The 19287-nt window shown below is 39.8% G+C and overlaps 1 protein-coding gene across 3 annotated transcripts; it reads right to left on the minus strand.

The window, feature by feature from the left end:
* Positions 1-6632: 6632 nt before the first annotated feature.
* Positions 6633-17502, minus strand: TIFY8 (TIFY domain protein 8). 3 transcript variants are annotated; one of them, XM_089990318.1, is made up of 8 exons: positions 17017-17502; positions 16280-16461; positions 15609-16048; positions 15159-15246; positions 8991-9237; positions 8817-8899; positions 7486-7497; positions 7296-7389 (listed from the first exon to the last, which is right to left on the minus strand). In XM_089990318.1, the coding sequence occupies exons 1-7, from the start codon at positions 17207-17209 to the stop codon at positions 7486-7488; spliced, it is 1245 nt and encodes a 414-aa protein (XP_089846444.1). In that variant the 5' UTR covers positions 17210-17502; the 3' UTR covers positions 7296-7389. The 3 variants fall into 3 exon arrangements, with proteins under 3 accessions (XP_089846441.1, XP_089846444.1, XP_089846442.1); XM_089990315.1 differs by lacking the exon at positions 7486-7497 and having other exon boundaries at positions 6633-7389; XM_089990316.1 differs by having other exon boundaries at positions 7384-7497.
* Positions 17503-19287: the final 1785 nt, after the last annotated feature.

Genomic DNA, 19287 nt, shown 5'->3' on the forward strand with positions numbered 1-19287 from the left:
ACCTACAAAAACATATGTAAAGTAACTACACAACAACTTTTTTGATATCCCGACATTATAATTGGTATTGGATATGGATCCAAATATGAATGTATGTCCAAAATCATGTATTAAGTCATTAAATATGGATCTCAAATTGGATCCAAATACCAAAGCATAAAAAAAATATGTCTTCATTCATTCAAAAATCAATTCCATGTCTAAACTCACCACACGTTACACTCATAAGTTATTAGTTATCTGCACTTAATTTATCAACACACCGAGTGCTGAAAAAATGATTCAACAAGGGGAGGAAAAGAAAACTGAAGATAAAATACTTGAAATCATGAGAAATACACCCAAAAAATGAGCTTTTATTTTTATATTTTTTTGCTTGAAAAAGGTTAATGGAATGAGGAAATAAGAGAAATGCTAACCGGTGGATGACTCCCTTCTAAACAAAACACCAAAAAAATATTTCAAACTAAGCGATGTTAAGAGTTCAATGCATATAATATTTATCAGTTTATCATTCCAAACCAAGCCCAGAATAAATCTCAAACAAACCAATGCATTCCATATGTTCAACCAAATAAAAAACAAAAACAAAAATAAAAGAGTTATAAAAACAAATAACATGCAAAAAAATAATCAAAAAACACTCAGGCATCAGATCCACCAAAACACAAAACTTAATCGACGATTGATCTTCCTACTTCTATCCTAAAAAACAAACAACAATCAAATTAGGGTTCTAGGATTTTCCAACAAGAACCCCACAAAAAAGGGCAATGAAAAATGATGGTGAGGCAATGAGAGAGGGGTGTCGCTCGCCGGAGATCGGAGGATGGCAAGGGGTGCTTGGGGTGAGGCAGTGAGACAAGGGGAGCATCAGGCAGTGGTCGCTCACCAAATGAATGACACTAGTCGCTCAATGGGGTCAAGAGGTAGCGAGAGCCAGAGGGTTTGAGAGAGAGAGGCAGCGAGAACAAGAGGAAAGGGAAAATCGCCGAGGTGGAGGGGTAACAATTTTCATTTTTTTTTATCTTTTGTTCTCCCCATCCCTGTTCTTTTTGTAACAAGGGGGTGGAACGGAAATTACACCCAAATCAAGATCCGACAAACGTGTTCCACGTGTCCGCTGTATCTAGTGTATGTTTTATACACCATCCCAATTGGTCGAAACATCCAAAAATGGGTGGGGGAGGGTGTATCAAACACGCTCTATGGTTACTCTTGCTAGGAACCATCAACTTTGGTCTGAAGGTCAAGAAATTTAGTTCTCTTTGTCTATCTGCATACTCTGATGCTGACTGGGTAGGGTGTCCGAATGATCACAAGTTTACAAGTGACTACTTGACAGTTAAAGAAACAAATTTAATATCTTAGAGCTCAACCAAGCAGTGCATTGTTGCCTGATCTAGTACAAAAGCTGAGTATAAGGCAGTCATAGGTGTTGTCTCTGGGCAAGTTTGGCTCAAACAATTGTTGACAGAGTTGAATGTTGTTTTTGAAGAAACTCTTACTTGGTGTGACAATTTGTGAATCATATATCTTGCTACCAATCATGTATTATATGCTCGAACTAAACATATTGAGATTGATTATCACTTCATTCAATAAAAAGTTTCTAAAGGTGAAATCAATATGCGGTTCATCTCTTCTCAAGATCAATTGGCTAACATCCTCACTAAACTGTTGGCAAGGCCTAAGTTTACTTATTTTATAAACAAGTTCAATTTCGTAGAAATTGGCTTGAGGGTCATGTTAAAATGATAGGCTCTAGATCCAATGTTGAGTGCAGAAACCCACCTTAATTCAACTTCCAATGTGGAGAGTTTCAAGGATAATAAGACTCCTGATAAGTTTCTTCTAAAAATTGTATCTTAGAACTCTAAGGTGATAGAAAATTGTAGAGTCCAATCCACTCATTGTTGTAATCATAAGAGGTTCAGTTGGACTCTGAACCTCCCTCATGGAACTTCTATATAAAGAAAGAGACACATCTCCTCTCAACGTCAATTCAGAGAGAAAGGGATTTCCCATGGACGTAGGTCATGCCCAAACCGAACCACGTAAATCATGTATGAGTGTATGTGCTAGTGTTTGGTTCCTATATCGTGTGTTAATACTTTACACGGTCAACTTGGTGATATTCACAAGTTTCCTACCAGATGAGAGGATCTCTTGTAGGCTAAGATATAAACCAAATGTTAGACCAGAAAGCCTTCAGTATTCAAACGAACTGCTCAAGCTTCAATTACTGAACCAAAATTCCCTCTACAACATTTTTTTTAACACAACACTTTGCGTCGAATGACTTTCACTATTTAAGGAGAAAAAACCACAAGTACAAATATTTCTTGAGGAAAACAAAAATCATCACTCAATCTTGTAGGAATAAAGGACATGGATGGCACCAAAGAGGTCTACTGAACCAAACACTTTGAAAACCTGAAGCTCTAGAATCACAGTAGCAACATAATGGTACTTTTATATTCATCCATAATGTCAATGCTCTATTTACTGAAGTGTTCATTTTCATTTGTTGGTAATTCACAGATGAGAACAATGGCTCACATGTCAACTATGTCCTATGAACTATTTTATAACAGTAATAGTGAAGATGAGGTCTCTTGTCTCTTTCCCCCCTTAATGGTAGACACCATATTAGCTACTTCAAATGGAAATTGGTTCTTGTGCCATCAAATGTGGTCATGGGCGTTCATATCTATCTTTGTCTCCAAGCTTGCAGTGCTTAGGTTGGACATCAAGATTATATTCACTTCATGCATTATCTGCCTAAGCTAAACTTTTGTGGCTCCAAGCATTAGTGGTAAATATGGTCAATGTTTAAAAAAAATTAATAAAAAAAAACACAAGAAATTGGCTAACCAATTTGTTTGTAAAATGCTAAATTATTTTTTAGTTTTAAAACTTTAACTTATTTTTTAATTTTTCTTTGTAAAAATATTTTAAAATTGTTTTTTATTTTTCTCCAAAATGCGAAAAAAAATTAAAAGCTTCAATTTATCACAAGAATTTTGGCCGCTGATATTTACCTAAAACCGAGTTTTTGACAAGATTGCAGCTCACTTGGTCCATACAAGATGCACATCTAATGGGCTGATACGATCCAGTTTGGCACATTTGGATCCAAATAAATCCAGAGCAAAGATCAAGATAAGGCATGTCAGTTCCCTAGATAGGACCTGGCTTGATTCTTAGGGGAGTCAGCTGCACTTGGGCAGAAAAGTACTGAAATCATCTAAATGTAGATATGTGAAAGGGAAGCTGGAACTTGAATTTGTAACATTGGTTTTGTTTGTATAGCGTGATCAATTTCATGAACATCCATTCTCTCTGCTGAATTGGGGCTTTGCTTACAATTTGTGATGACCTATGTTACATGGATATGGCTGCAGATACGAAGATACAGCCATTTTGTCACGTGGGCACCACTGCAGACGCGGGGATATCGTCATTTTTATAAAGTTTCCAATATGACTTGTATATAAAGATATACAGAATGGGAGTCAAAATTGAGTATCCATGTGACTTAGGCGTTGGCTAACAGTGGCTTCCAATTTCAATAAAAGGCATCTCCTAGAAAGCCTGTTTGTTTAGAATCGTTGATCCTGTTTTCAATAATTCCATGTTTGAGATGGATAGTTGTTTAAATGTGGCGCTTGGTTTCTCTTAAAACGTTATAATATAAGAAAAAAGGCTCCATTTTGGAGTGTGTTGCGGTTTTCCTGACAACATTTTGTTGTTTGAGAGCAGCGCATTGTGGTTTCCCCTACACCTTCTGTTGTTTGGAAGCGGTCGTATCGCCAAAACACTGCATTGGGGATGGAGTTGGCAACCCCGACCCTATATTGCAGAACCATTCATAAGAGGATGTTTTTGGCAACTTCATCTCCAACACCTTCGTCGCTCACAAGAGGATGTTATGCCCAAGACCACATTTTGGCAACACTATATTTTGACAAGACCATATTTTGGCAACACCTAAAATGGTGTTTGTCTACAATTCCATGTGAGGTAGAAAATGATGAATGCACGATTACTTCAATGTGGAATAGAAAATGATGACTCTGGCTAGCTTTTCATCTTATGCGCAAATTTCCAATGTGACTAGCAATATCATTTCTTTTTTAATCCAGTTCTCAAAATAATATGCTCATGAAAAATATGCAGATCCATGAAAGACAGCAGATTGAAATCCACATACACAAGTTTGACAAGCTGACACACCTTTACAAGGGCTCCGCACACCTGATTAGGTGGGTCAGCTTAAGATATTTCAAGTCGAAGGATGTATTGAGTTCAATACCCAGGCGTGCATCCCTTGCTGCATGGTCAAAGCCAACAGAAAACAGTTCCTGTTGGACAGGAGAAAGTACTTGTGGAGTTTTACACCACAGATACCGAAATAGGGCTATAATTAACATGGCACCTCTTGGTCCATAATAAGTTCAGGCTGCAAAGCACCATCTTAAAACAGCAGTGGTGTAAAAAAACAAAGGGTGAAGCTCAAGTCGAGGCTACTGGTTATAGAAACATGTTGGATGGTTGGACTGGCAATGAAAATAGCTTTACTGTTGTTGTTTTTTTTTCTTTATGGTAGGCAAGCTGGGGTTAGGCAAACCCTGACCAGTTTATAATCAAAATTCAAAGACAGTCATTACTCATTCTTTGAAACCAATCAGGAGGTTTATCTTTCCAGATTCTATCCTCCTGGTTCATTTCCATCTGAGCCAAATTCCCAACAGCATAGTTGCTTCCCTTAGATACCAAAATACATTGAAAATGGGCAAAATGAGAACAAAATATCAACTATCTACACTCCCACAGTTCCTGGATGCATCCGGTCTTCAAGCAAATGATTAATGAACGCCAACTACATCATGCCCTGAGGACTCCACCACCACCTTAGGATGATCTGGAATCGAAGCAAGTATTTCCTTCCACACTACCCATTCTCTGTTAATGGACTCACGGGATCGAATAAAATCCATCCCATGAATAAATTGCCGCAATCATGATTTCTGATAGTAAATCCCACACGCCAATGCAGACAAAGGATTGTAAAGACATTAACCTTAACCCAACCAACTTTCGGGGCTCGCCATCTACCAGCACATAGCCAATTTTACGAACAATAGCCTGATGTGATATATTTTGGTCCTCTTGCTCTAATTCTTATCTTTCTTTGATTTGCAAAAGCCTCTGGAGAGATGCCCTCCACTATAAATGTTTGCAAAAACATGAATAGCTTAAAGAAGCAAACTTCCACTCAAAAAAAAGAACCATAAGTGAGTTCTATTTGGAATTGTTCTCATACAAAAATCGCACTTGGGATGATGAACATAAGTGCTCTGAGATTACCCCAAGGGTGGCTTGGCGTAGTGGGGTGAGGCATTGACTGCTAGACAGGCAGTCAAGATTCTATTCACATGTCGCCCCATCTGAGCAAGCCAATGGGTAGCATAGGCCTCGAGGGTAAGGTTTCCTAGCCTCAGAGTTTGATGCTGCTGGCACGACGACCGTAGGTATGGCAGGCTGAGCTAGTGCAACCAGGTCTTCCTGTCTGGTGCGGTTTCTTCAGGTTATAAACTAAAAAAAAAAAAGTGCTCTAAAATCTGACCCAAGCTTTCCAACTGAGTCAGATTTCTAGGGCTCTCAATAGGAAGTTTGATGCACCATATATCGGAGGATCTAGTGACTCAAGGTCGGATCTAGAGTGGGGCCCACACCAGATCCATTCCTCAAGAAAACAAGGGATCTGTCATAAAATGCCTTATATCCACAGTTTTCTGGTCTATCGGCGATTTGCACCAGAAAACCAAGGGTCCTAGATCCTAGGATCGCAAATCCAGATCAAGATATGAGGCGATCTGATGCACTCTGTACGGTTTTTTCAACCCTTCTAAACAAGATGTAGGAAAAGTGATACAAAGTAAAAAATATGTACGGTTTTTTCAACCCTTTTAAACAAGAGAAAATTTCTCTTTGAGTTTTTCTAAAAAGTATATTTTTTTATAAAAAACATTTCTCCAATGGAGGAATGTTTTCACGAAAAATTTTGTGGGCTCTTTCTACATCTCACCACCCACCACCACCATCCATCTCTACCACCATTCATCTCACCACCACCACCCACCATCACCAATGCTGGAGGCGAAGAGAAAGAGGTGGAACTTGGAGGGCTTCATGTCTTCAGGCATTACAAAGAGAGGGGCAGAGAAGATGAAGCCGGACCACCCATCGGGTCATGCAGGTACATGAGCATGGTGGCGGCAGCGCCCATGGACTTGCCGAAGAGGAAGTGTGGGAGGCCGAGGTATGCGGGGAAGTGAATTTGCACCACTGTCCTAGCCCTAGCTTTCAGTTTGGGCTCAGAATAATGACTGAATGCGCATCAGATTGCCCATGGACCTGGTTTTGTTTGGCCTTATCATGAGCGCATCTGCTTGTTTACATCATTGCATGTCACGTTCAAGACTTGGGGGTGTCAAGTGAGCTCACTACATGATTCATACTTCACCATTTTGTGTTTGATTATTGATTTCAATAAATCTAAGTTACGGTTCAACCAGTAAATTGCCGTAATCATAATAGAATTTACCTCATCAGTCAAAATAAACTTTTTGTGTATAGTCTTTCCATTTGATTAATCACTAATACTTGGCACAATTTAATTAAGGCAAGTCAAACGACGAAACATAAGGCCAAATCCGAACAATTTCACTGGTTTCCTTCGATTGAGGACCCACCTCAAGCAAGCATATCCCTCCTTATGAAAGGCTTTCATTGCTAAATCATTTTCTGACTCTAGGATGTGTTTGAATACCTCAGATCTCAAGATCTGAGTTCCTTCAAAATTTTCTTTAATTCCATCAAGGGAAAAAAATTTCTCAAGATTTGAAGGTTATGATCAGATTTTGAGATCTGAGAATCTCAGGTCCGATCCCCCCATCTCAGATTTCAAATCTGACCCTCCCCCTTTTGCCTCACAAAAGCAAGGATCTCAGATCCAATCTACCCACGGATCTGAGATCCATTATTTGATGGCACATCGGATTTTGTCATGAGGCTACCAGATAAGGTCCTTGCCACCTCAGACCCTTTGATCTGAGATCCAAGGTCATCACACCCTTATTAAGCATCAGTTGTTCTACCGTTTCTCCAAAGCACTGAAAATTATTCTCCAACAAAGATTTTTCTACATATACCTTTTGTTTTATCACTGCGTAGATCAACATATTACGCAAAAGCTCAAAGTTGATTGCAGTGAAGGCTATGAAGAAACAGTCCCGTTGCACGTAATGCCACAGAGCCTTAATGCGCAGAAACGATATCGGACCCTCCTTCGTGCATTTCCATTGAAAGCCTGAGCTTTCCCTAAAGTAAATCCATGTATGATCATGCAGTCAGCAGATTAATTCACAATGTATGCCAATATTTAGGTTTGCTTTGCTTGAGAAACGGATCAAGTACCTAATCCATGACCTGAAATATCAACCAAATCAACACTTCAAAGTTACATGGGACGCACTTTTAGCAGAACTTGAGCCATCTGAATGACAGGCTTAACTGCTCTCATTAGCAAATCTCCACCAACTTCATTTACAATGTAACAAGGGAAAATTTTACAGCTAATCAAAGAATGATCTTTTAAGATGGGACCATCTCCGTGAACACATGATATCTACATCAAACGCTTATAACAAGGGAACACAGATGGTTCAAGTTCTGCTAATCCATGGCCTGAAATACCAACCACATCAACAATTAAAAGTTACATGGGAACACACTTTTAGCAGAACTTGAACCATCTGAATGACAGGCTTAACTGCTCTCATTAGCAAAGCTCCACCAACTTCATTTACAATGTAACAAGGGAAAATTTTACAGCTAATCAAAGAATGATCTTTTTAAGATGGGACTATCTCCGTGACCATGATCTACATTAAACACATACCAAGAACACCAAAATTGGAGATCGGATGGCCTAAAGAAAATGAAATCGCACCAAAAGCCAAAACATAGCCTGCACCTTACAATAATCCATTGGGCCAGGCAAGGTGCAAAATTATGAATCTCTTTAGGCCCACAAAACTCGGTGATCAATGGTCCAAATGCAGACCCATATCATAAAAGGGAAGAGAAACAGAAACAATTGTCTGTGAAGCCAAACACAATAATGAGTAACATCGAGTAGCAGCACCTTGTATATCATATAGCTATGAATCTTACTCTTAGTTTATGAACTGGTGGGTTTCCCTCCCACTGCTTTGCATATACCAACTTGAGAAAATCCCAGAGTACAGATTATCTGTATCTCTAACCTTGGAATGCCAGGTAAACATAAAAATGCTCTCTCTCTCTCTCTCTCTCTCTCTCTCTCTCTCTCTCTCTCTCTCTCTCTCTCTCTCTCTCTCTCTCTCTATATATATATATATATATATATATATATATATATATATATATATATATATATATATATATATATCAGGGGTAGGAAATGGAAGCTGTTTTGTAGGTTCTCCCTTTCACAACTAGATCTTGAGAAAAGTAATGCCGAACAAGTATCATCATCACATAAGAAAAGCTGTAGAAGGAAGATTAAAGATGCCATTCAGTAAGAAGCTAAGGATGTGGGTATGGTGAATCATTACATAACAAAAGCACCCACTTGGTGGTGATGGCGTGGTTTGTTTCATCTCACTGTGGTGACTTGTTCTACCCACGACACCATTGACAAAATTTGTATTGCATATAAGGTGTACAAAATCAGCATCGTACATTAAAATTAATATCTATTGTACCTCTTTGTTTTCTTCATTTTCAGGATTGACTACTTGTGCCATCGCCAGCTTCGCGTCTTTGTCAGAGGCACCACCTTCAACCCCTATAAACATAAGTTGCAACTAGTAAAATCAGAAAAATAGAAGATAAACTATCCATAATCAGTAAGTTAACAGGAAACTAGTACATCATACCAGGTATAACACCTGTAGCTGGCAAAGATGAGCTGTGACCACCTCGGCTGTAGCTAGGGGTACCTGCACTGGCTGCAGAGGGAAGCCTGCCTTGTAGATCTTGAGAAAGTGCCCTTTTACCACCTATGTCATTATCATTTCCTATCTTACAAGTTTCACTTAAGGATGCAGGCCTGCTACTTTTGGAAGAATATGTCGTAGACCATGAACGGCCATTAGATCCAGCTAAGGTCATGATTGCATCTGCCTGCCAACATCAAGAAAAGAACTTTGGTTTCATCAAACACTATTTGTATATAAAAATATGATGATCATGCAAAGCAAATAGTCAAAATGATCATTCAATTATTCCTTCAGAAAAACTGGAAAAATGTCAAACTCCCAGTGGTGCAGACATAGGTTCTGCCCAGCTCGGGTGAGCTTGTGCAGCTGTAATATATAGGATTTAAGTGTAATATATATTGCAAAAAACAATCTAGTATAGTTTGTTAGAGCACATAGCTTTCAAAAAGAAGGTTCAGTGTTCAAATCTCATTGTTTTCATTCCTTCAAATACACATGAACCTTTGTGCATAAGCCAACTCAGACTCAGCTCGTCTGGCTTCGGTCAGCTCAAGTATCCGCTTGGGTCATGTCAACAAGCCCAAGCCAAAGCTGGGTTGAGTGGTAAACAAGCCGAGCCCGAAAAGGCTATGTTTGTTTCATTCAGCTCATTTACCAGCCATGATTGTGAAACTGTTATCGCACATTCAAATTCCTTCCAATGAGATTAACCAGGAGAAAACTGTGGCTCTTGGATTTGGTCCATCTCCCAAATCAGCCTTTTAGAGAATGGTGCCACAAGCAAATCAAATCACAATGAAGATAGAAAAATGGGGCAGGACCAAAATAGATGAAAGGATGTTACTTCAGCGTCCTTGCACAAGCAACACCAACTTGATATTGTAGAACTGATTATCTCGAAGTTCTCACATGTTAAGATTCCTTCCAATAAGATTAAACAGGAGAAGACTGGCTCTTGGACTAGGGCCATTGTCTCACCACACTTGGTTCTAGTAGTGAGAAGATTCATTAGCAAGCACCTTGATGCCTATGTAACACGGACTCTTCTAACAGGGCACCGCACCAAAGTTGCACCCGCACCCATGCGGGTGCGACACTTAGACATGGTTTCCTTTGTGTCAGGTGAAGTCAACCATACTGAGGTCCATTTCTGTCCAAAATTAGATTCAGTTAACCCTAACCAAGTCCAGTTTTATCTATATTATATATATAAATGCATAAATGCACACACATACACATAGTGTTAACTTAAAACTATTAAAAATTGTATATATACAGTCACTAGAATATGAGAACTAAAAATATGATAACTAATGTGTGAACTGTGATTATCATGGATTTTTGTTCTTTTCTCTTGAATCTAATTGTACGGATGTGATCTACAGGTTTGGTTCTATAAGAACCCACTCTTGAATCATCAGATTTTGATGCATAAACAAATTTTTTTAAGACTTTAAGATCAATGGCTCATAATCTTCATAAATATTCAAGCATTCAAAAATCATATTTTTTCATCGAAAGTACACGATCCAATGGTTGATTCCTAGAAAGTTCACCATGCCAAGCACATCCACATGGTTAGATTTGCAAAAAGTGTTGGAAATGCCCATATTTCTAGATCTCATATTCTAGTCTCTCTCTCTCTCTCTCTCTCTCTCTCTCTCTCTCTCTCTCTCTCTCTATATATATATATATATATATATATATATATATATATATATATATATAAACCTTCCCCACACCCTTGCACCCAAAGTTTTTTTAAAGTGCTGCATCCGCATCCGCACCCGCACCTACGTGACATAGCTTGGTGCATTGTGCTTCCAGAATATTTCTGTCCTGCCTGTCAGATATACTGGAATCTCTTAGCATTCGCATCATCGATAACCTTTGAGTTATTAAAGGGTTCCGTTTCTTCTCAACAGTAGGTCCTTTACACATTCCATCATGTAACAATCAGCCACTTTGTGTGCTTGCCTTATTGTTAGATTACCATTAGGGAAAAGTATTTGCATAAAGCTCTTCCATCAACCAGGGGTCCCCCCAAAAGAAATGTACCTCTCACATTTCCAGGTTTGATTCCAATTGTTTCTTTAAAATCATCCAGCACTCTAGCCAAGCATTTCCAAATGCCTAATGCATTTTTAAATCTAAATGATTCCTTCCATTACCATGACAAACATGACTGTCTGTATTTACTTTCTAGTATTTAATAGTGTTGCTCAATCTCCATTTTCCTTTATGCAACAATCACCACCATTTGATTGGGAAGGCATTACCTCTAGAAGATTTCAGATTCATATACCCCCCAGCTTGGTAGGGAGAGTTACATGTTTATGAGGAACCAAATGTCTGTCTTTTCACCTTCAACACCCTTCCAGAGGAAAGAGGAGAAGGCCCTTGTGAGTTGTTTCACTAGAAATTGATAGCAAAAAAAAAAGAGATAACATGTGATACTAGCTAAGCATATATCTCTGCAGCCTGATCTTCTAGAGATAAATATCGAGCTGGTCTTGAACAAATCATTTTGCACACACTATCCTCCATTGATGCCCATTGAAATTACACTTAAAATAAGCATACATATTTCATTGGAGCTCCTTGATGCCATAACTGAAGATTGTTGGGGCTATTGATTTAAAATTCTTCCCTGAATTGAAAATAACCAGGCTTCATTTTAAGTCATGCTGCTAGGCCACACAATCAGAGAATGAAGCATGCACACATTTTGTGTCAACCTTGCTTCCTCAAATATTAGTATGTCATATGTGAACTATATGTGGATAAGAGGACAAATGCCTGGAAGTGAAACTCCTTAAACAAGCATTTTCAAATTGCTTTCTACAATAATTGACTTGGCCCTTGCTGACCAGGTTAAAAAGGAGGCAAGGCAGAAGATTACCCTGTTATAATCCCCTAGAAATTTAGAAGCATTCACCCGTTTTTCCACTAATGCAATCCCAGATCAAGACAGAATATCCTAAACCCCTTAGCATCAAAGTATTGCCCAGGCCCATCTCTTCCATGCAATAATTAGGAAATCCCAGTGAATTGTTAATTGTAGATGCTCTCTGATTGTAGAATACACAATCAAAGGTATAGACAAGTAAAAAGAAAAAACAAGTTGGGCATTTTGTTGATGGTTTTCGGTGGTATAAGATGTGTCCTTTATCTAGGTGCATCATAAGGTACTCCAGCATCATAAGTTACAAATGGTGGGGATAGAATTGAGGGCACAGGTAGTTATGGGGATATATGGTGATCAGTTTCACACAGATGCAGAGCTTCACTGTGATGCATCCTTTGGTACACGACTCCACCCACCTCGAGCACTGATACCCCAGATCAAATTCACATGGATTTAGATAGTTAAGCATTTCTTAAGCATACCTCTGGCTACAAGGTGAGGTAATTAGATGGTTGAAAGTTCACAAGGGTGGCAGTTTCTTGGCTTGAGGGAATGCAGGATCCCTAGGCAGTGTTTGAATCCCTGGGATCATGAGATTTGACCCACCCAGGTTGAATGTTATATCCGGCCCTCTCCCTTTTGACTCATAAAAGCAATGATTTCATATCCAAGCAACCCTTGGATCTGAATCCGGCATTTAATGGCATCTCGGATTTTGTCATGGGGACCACGCCATATCAACAAGCCTCTGCCACCTCAGATCCTCGGGTCTGAGATCCAAGGACAGTGAACCCACCCTTAGAGCTTTCTGATCACCAAATTATACACCATTTCACACCCAAATGACTTGCATGCTAGCATTTCTAGTGCTTAGGAGTTGATAGTTCGTAAGCATTTTTCTCTTGGTGACTCGTTATCACTTTCCTGTATCCATATCATATCTCTGTACATTCTTTTGGTGATTTACAGTGATTGTGTGCTAATTCCCTTCTTATGCTTGTATTACTTTTTCATGTTACCAGTCATGACAAGATTCAAGATTCAGTCCTAGACCACCTACCTTCTTCTGTATCGGACCACTGTCCAAAATTAATTAACAGAAGTGAAAGCAAAAGGATCCATTCCATGTATTTGCTCATTATACTAAACAAGGGATAGAGTTTCCAGGTTTTCAGATTTCCAAACTAACTTATGATGTGCTTGCTGGGATCAAGATATCTAGAATAAAAAACTTTTGATAGGAGAAAATCAATCACTCCCAACACATTGAATAATGTCTAGAGAAAAAAGTTCTAGAAGAAGTTTAAATGAAATAAATAAATCAACAAGTAAAGCATAATTCAACAACTAAATCATAAGTAAATCAAGTTTTGTGTTTCTCAAAATTAAGAACTACAGGTAACAATCTTCTTCTGACAACATGCCCTTTCCACGAGAATCTTACACAAATAGGCTCCTTCTAGTTAATTGTAAAAGTTCAGAGACTAGTAATGACACCATATTCATAAAACCACCTTCTAGTATGCCTGCTAAAGAAAGATCCTCAAGGTTAGCACCTTCAGCAAAAGTTATCGCCTAAATTTACAAAATACGGTGTCAGCATAAGCCCCTAAAAAGTTTATTGTTTCTTAAGCATATTCACAGAGATTATGGCAGATATTCCAGACCAAGTTTAGAACAACCCTGCTAAAGAGAGATTCTCACGGCTATCACCTTTAGGAAAAACTATGGCATATGCATATCAATAATACCTAAAAACTTATGGCCTAAATTGTACAACATATGCATACCAGCACCCATATCAATGTGAATTCTATATTCTGATACATATGAGGGTTTTTCTCCTAACTAAGCAAATCTAAACTTTTGTTAGTAATAGGTACAATATTGTCCAAAATGAGGAAAGATAGTTCATGTTGATTGAATCATGCTCAGGAAAGATACTAAACTATATTGTTTTGATGCTTAGCTCATAAAAGCTACTATAACATGGATACCAAGCCCCAAGTGCAATGCAGAAACACTTGTCAACCAATAATCAGGGCAAAAATCTTAACACAGTAAAACATATAAGAACCATTAAAATATTATTAAACAAATTCATCAGAAAATCAATTTCTTTTGAAGGCACTACTACCAGTGTCCAGCAAGGCATAAGACACACATGAGACTTACTAGACAGATTCCCTGATAGTTTATAAATGAACCATGTATGCACACACACACACACACACACACACACACACACACACACACACACACACACACACACACACACACACACACACACACACACACACCTATGTCACATGGGTATGAGTGCGGGTGCAGGTACAAGTACGGGTACAGAGAGTACGATACGGCAATTTCAAAAAGTGAGGATACGGGATCACGACTATCTCTCCATTAGGATCCATATTAGAGAGAGAGAGACCTTTCGCTCCCCCATCCTCGTTTTTATTAAAACAAATTCAAATTCCTCCCCTTCTTTCTCTCTCTCTCGGACAGATAAGAAGAGGAGCAGGTTGAGGAAGAAGATCCGGTACTCTCTCTCTCTCTACTTTTTTTTCTTCCTCCTCTTCCTCTTTCTTTTTCTTCTTCCTTCTCCTCCTCTTTCTTTTTCTTCTTCTTCTTCTTCCTCCCTGCCCTTGGACCCCAGGTCAAAATTCAAAAAAAAAAAATTTGTTATTTGGGTCGGGTCAAGGTTGGACCTGACTTGATCTGGACCAGCACGTACCCATACCCGTGTTGGGCCATGTCAACATGGGTACAGTTGCTTGTTAGACGTGTCTATGTGACATAGACACACACTCATCCTAATTCTGGAAAATTAGCTCAGTATCAACCATAACTACTGTTGCATCACGTTTTGAACACATATCATGAAAAGAATGAATGGCAATAAAGCAGGGGCATGGACAAACAACTCGTTATTAAAAAAGAAAAGAAAAAGATGAATGTCCCCTTGACCAGCACTACTCATAGTACATTATCTACTAGGTAGATATAAACTAAAGTAACTGTTTCACTGTGAGAAATTTCATGTGATGACAAAAGAAGTGAGAAATTACAGATTAGCAACACACCAATAGAAAATGAAAGTTCCACAACAAAAGGATGCTTCATACGGTTGGAACAAAATGTAGAGATTTTAATTCAGCAACCCAACAAAACACATTGATGCAGCATGAGCATACCTTTTTCGGATGAACATCATCAAATACATGTGCCTGTCCAGCATAGAATATGGTCATCTGACGATTAGCTGATGACAAAATCTGGTGACTGTGACCAGAGGATGAAATGGAGATCAGTTACGCAAAATGTCTTTTAGGGCATGATTGCTTACACTTAAAAGAGAATAAACATCTTTAGTATGAAGAGGATGATTCTCAGGAGAACCACTTTCTCATGATTGAGAACGTGAGACAAAATGGTTCTGTTATGGTTGTAAGAGGGAATGAATCACAAAAAGAAAATGATTCCCTATTTTTGAGAAAAAGGGAGTCACAGGGTGGAGGAAAAACATTCAAAGTTGATTCCAAATCACTTTTTGCAAACAGGTTGAAAGTGCCCTTAGTGTAAATATTCTGAAGACCTCAAAACCTGAAAAAGTTGAGAATCGTATGTGTTCAGGAAACATATACCTCGATGGACCAGCAGTTTCAAGTTCAGTAGTTTGAGGTCCAGGCTTTTGTCTACTACCACTCGGCATCACACCTGATGAATTCTTATCAGCTGCTGCACTAGCACAGGCAACAACATTCGTAATCCCAGAACCCTTCATTCCAGTTCTTGAACCTTCGTCTGCAGCAGGTTGAGTAACAAGTGAAGGGCCAGCACTGTTGTCCCCATAAACATATGTCCCATACTGGTTGTACTGACTAAGACGAGGATGGAACTTCACTGCAGGCACTGTATTGGATGACATGATTCGATCCAACTTGGACACAACAAAATCTCTCATACTCATTGGTGGCTGTGAAAGAGAAGAACCAGCAGAAACAGTTCTTGGTGGTTGCATCGCATTCAAAACTTCTTCCTGATGTTGTATAACTAATCTGTCGTCTCTTGTATCGTTTTGGTACTACATGAACCAATCATCATTTTCAGATGCAAATTGAAATGGTTTTCAAGTATAAAGAAGAAAATCACTAAAGTGTAATGTTTATGTCCTGTAAGGTCCTAAAGTACAATACTTTCCAGATTGCCAAGGAAAATCCATAACAGTTAACAATGACACTACTTAAATGGAAAAGGCTAGAAAAAAAGTGAATGGTCAGTCAAATTAAACTGACTAAAGTTGAATCGGTTCTACCTTCATCAAGCTCGTGTTTTCTACTGCATCTGCGCCCACAGATAACATCCTACCTCTCACTGATCCCATGAAGTTCGAGTCTGAATTACTCCTCTTCCTTCCAGAGAATCGGTCCAACACTGAGAAGTTAGTCATTTGTCCATGCAACTGAACTCCTTCAAAATTGCTCCCCCCTTGCCTCTCTACGCAGAACAAAAAACCAAAATAGAACAAAAGACATAACAGCAGTAACACATCATGCAACAAACTCATACAATTAGATAAAGAAAATAAGCATTCAAAAGGCAAGAATGCAAGTAGAAATTTCCGATGGACATGCAGAATCGACTGCCACAGTGACTAAATAAATTGAACGAAAAGAAGCAAAATCATGTAAATTATCCGCGCAAGTTAAACACAAAAAGGGATTAACCATGAAAATCAGAGACTAAACAAATAAAAATTACAGACTATGCACGCGAATCCTCAACACCAACAATCCAAAAAGAAAAAGAAAAAGCAGATTTTCAGGTATCCATCCCAAGGTAATAACCACTCAAAGAAGGAAAACTAAAATCAAGAAGAATCCAATTCTCACATACCCACAATCCTAAAAATCCAAAAGAGCACAAAAAGGGATATGAAAACCCCATACTTTCAATACCCATAAAAAAATATGCACATTAAGAAACCAAATAAATTAGAAGAAGAGGGAGAGAGATTGAGAGGGGTGGGGGGAGAGAGAGAGGAAGAGGTACCGGGAGCAAGGTCGGAGCCGGCGCGGGCCAGCAGCTGGGCGGCGCCGGAGGATGCTCCGACCGACGAGGCCTCCGGAGGATCGCCGGATGCGGCGTTGCTGGCGGCCGGCAGCACGGCGGAGGAGTCCGTGCAGCTCATGCCTAGGAAGTCGTGGAAGACCGGCTGTTGCTGCTGCTGTCCGTCGCTCGCCATCACCAACACCACCTCTCCCTCCTCCTCAACACCACCCTTCCCTCCTCCCTCCTCACCCCACTCATGCTTTGTTCTCTCTCTCTCTCTCTCTGACACAGCCGTGTCAAGGGAAGATGGGAGAAAAAGAAGAAGTTTTTTGAAATAAAAAATATTTTCGAAAGAAAAGCAAAAAACGATTCACAAACGCCCAGGCTTTTTCTCAGAACGCCATTGCCAATAACAATTTTTTCTCTCTCCTCTCCCTTTTTTTTTGGCCTTGAAAATATTCTTTTTGCTCCTCTTCCATTGAGAGATCGCGTGCTGCCGAGAGAGGGGCAATGGTGTTTTTATCATAGTTGTAAAATTATGGTTTGGTACAATCCTCATAGACCAGGTCTTTTTCTGTGAAGTTGTAGTATCGACTCGGTTATGAGGATCGGTGAACCAATACGAGTGAGACACGGTCCATGTGAGCGGACGAGGTTTCCCATGAGAAAAAAAGCTCCTAATTACTAATCTAAATGGGTTCTATTCCATTCAGCCCATTGAATATGCCTCGAATTTTCCGGATTCAGTCAACCAAATCACATCTAATTAATAATTGGATTTAGATTTAGTTTGAGATTTTAATCCCAAATCTGATGGATATCTGAATCCAATTGTGTTTATTCAGTAAAGGTTACATCCAACCAGATCCAAACAATTGGCGTCCTGATATTAATGGGTCTCCTTAACCAGGAAAAGGAAGCAAAGAGAAAGGAAGTGTCATTGACAGCCATGCTTGGGATCTCAACCCTACCAGACAAACCAAGCTGGAGCCTGAGCTGTTTTTGACCTCGGCTTGTGGAACCCTAAACCAAGCTCAGTTTGAACTCGAACAATTGTGTCCATATTCATGCCGCGCCAAATTATAAATACATAATTCAAAGTTCAAACTCCACCTTTTACCGAGTTCTCACAGACAAAATATGTTTTTTAAGTTTTAAATTTTTTATTTTTTTTAAATTCACAATAAGTTTGTTAAGATTTAAAATCATATCTTCATAACATTAAAAAAGAAGCATGGTTGTGAGATTAGTCACGACTGGGAGAAACTTCAGCTGACCCGGGACAGGTATCGGACCGCTTCGAGTCGTTGGGAACAGGAGTAAATGATTGAACCCGTTTTGATAGCCCACAACAAGTGCCAGCAGTGGAGGGTCAATTTCGTCAGAAAAATGTGGAGCCAATAGCCGTTGGCGTTACTTTTGGGAGGGAGGTTCCTTTCTGTCCTTGACTCATGGTAAAGGGGTAATTTCTGATTATTCTCCGTTCTCCCTCCCATCCCCTTCCCTACCATAAATACCGTGGGAACTTTCGCACTAATTCTCGATTCAACACGCGGATTCATTGTAAGAGTGCGTGACCCGACCCGACCTGACCCGACCCGTCCCGTCCCGTACTCTTTGGAAAGGGAGTTTCGGTTCGGATCTCTCCCTTGGTCGTTGGTACTGACGCTCTGTCGTGTCGTGCTTGCTGCCGTTGAGTGGACCGAATCTGGTTTTGGTGCCATGCCTGGATCCTTTTGAAACTTCAATAAATGTTTGTCTACATTAAATAAAAAGTTTTCATGATCTCACCCAAATAAACACTAAAAAGTTTACTCACCAAATGTATGGTCACGTGTGGATGGTGTAAAACCCCAGATCTGAGACTCATACCCCCAAGGCCTATGTTGAGCATTGCCTTGATCGTAAAATAGACAGCCCATGAAAATGGAAACTTGATGGGCCCGTCTAGCTATTGTATGTCCCTTACTGCAAGGTCGAAACTGGGTGTACTTCTCATGTAGGGATGGCAGTGGACCCGGGGAAAGCGGGGCCCCGCCTCGCCCCGTTTGGACCGGGGATGAAGGGTATGAAAGGGGGATGGAGGCGGGGGTGGAGGATAAAATCCATCCCCGCCGCAGAGGCGGGGCGGGGGTGGACGTGCACTTTTCCCCACCCCGCCCCATCCCCGCCACGATCCCCGCCCCGCCCCATCCCCGCCCCATCCCCGCCACGATCCCCGCCTCATCCCCGCCCCAACCCCGCCCCGACCACTTTTCCCCGCAATATCCC

This window comes from Nuphar pumila, chromosome 15 (assembly GCF_984573655.1).
Source record: "Nuphar pumila chromosome 15, dmNupPumi1.hap1.1, whole genome shotgun sequence".
Taxonomy (NCBI): domain Eukaryota; kingdom Viridiplantae; phylum Streptophyta; class Magnoliopsida; order Nymphaeales; family Nymphaeaceae; genus Nuphar; species Nuphar pumila.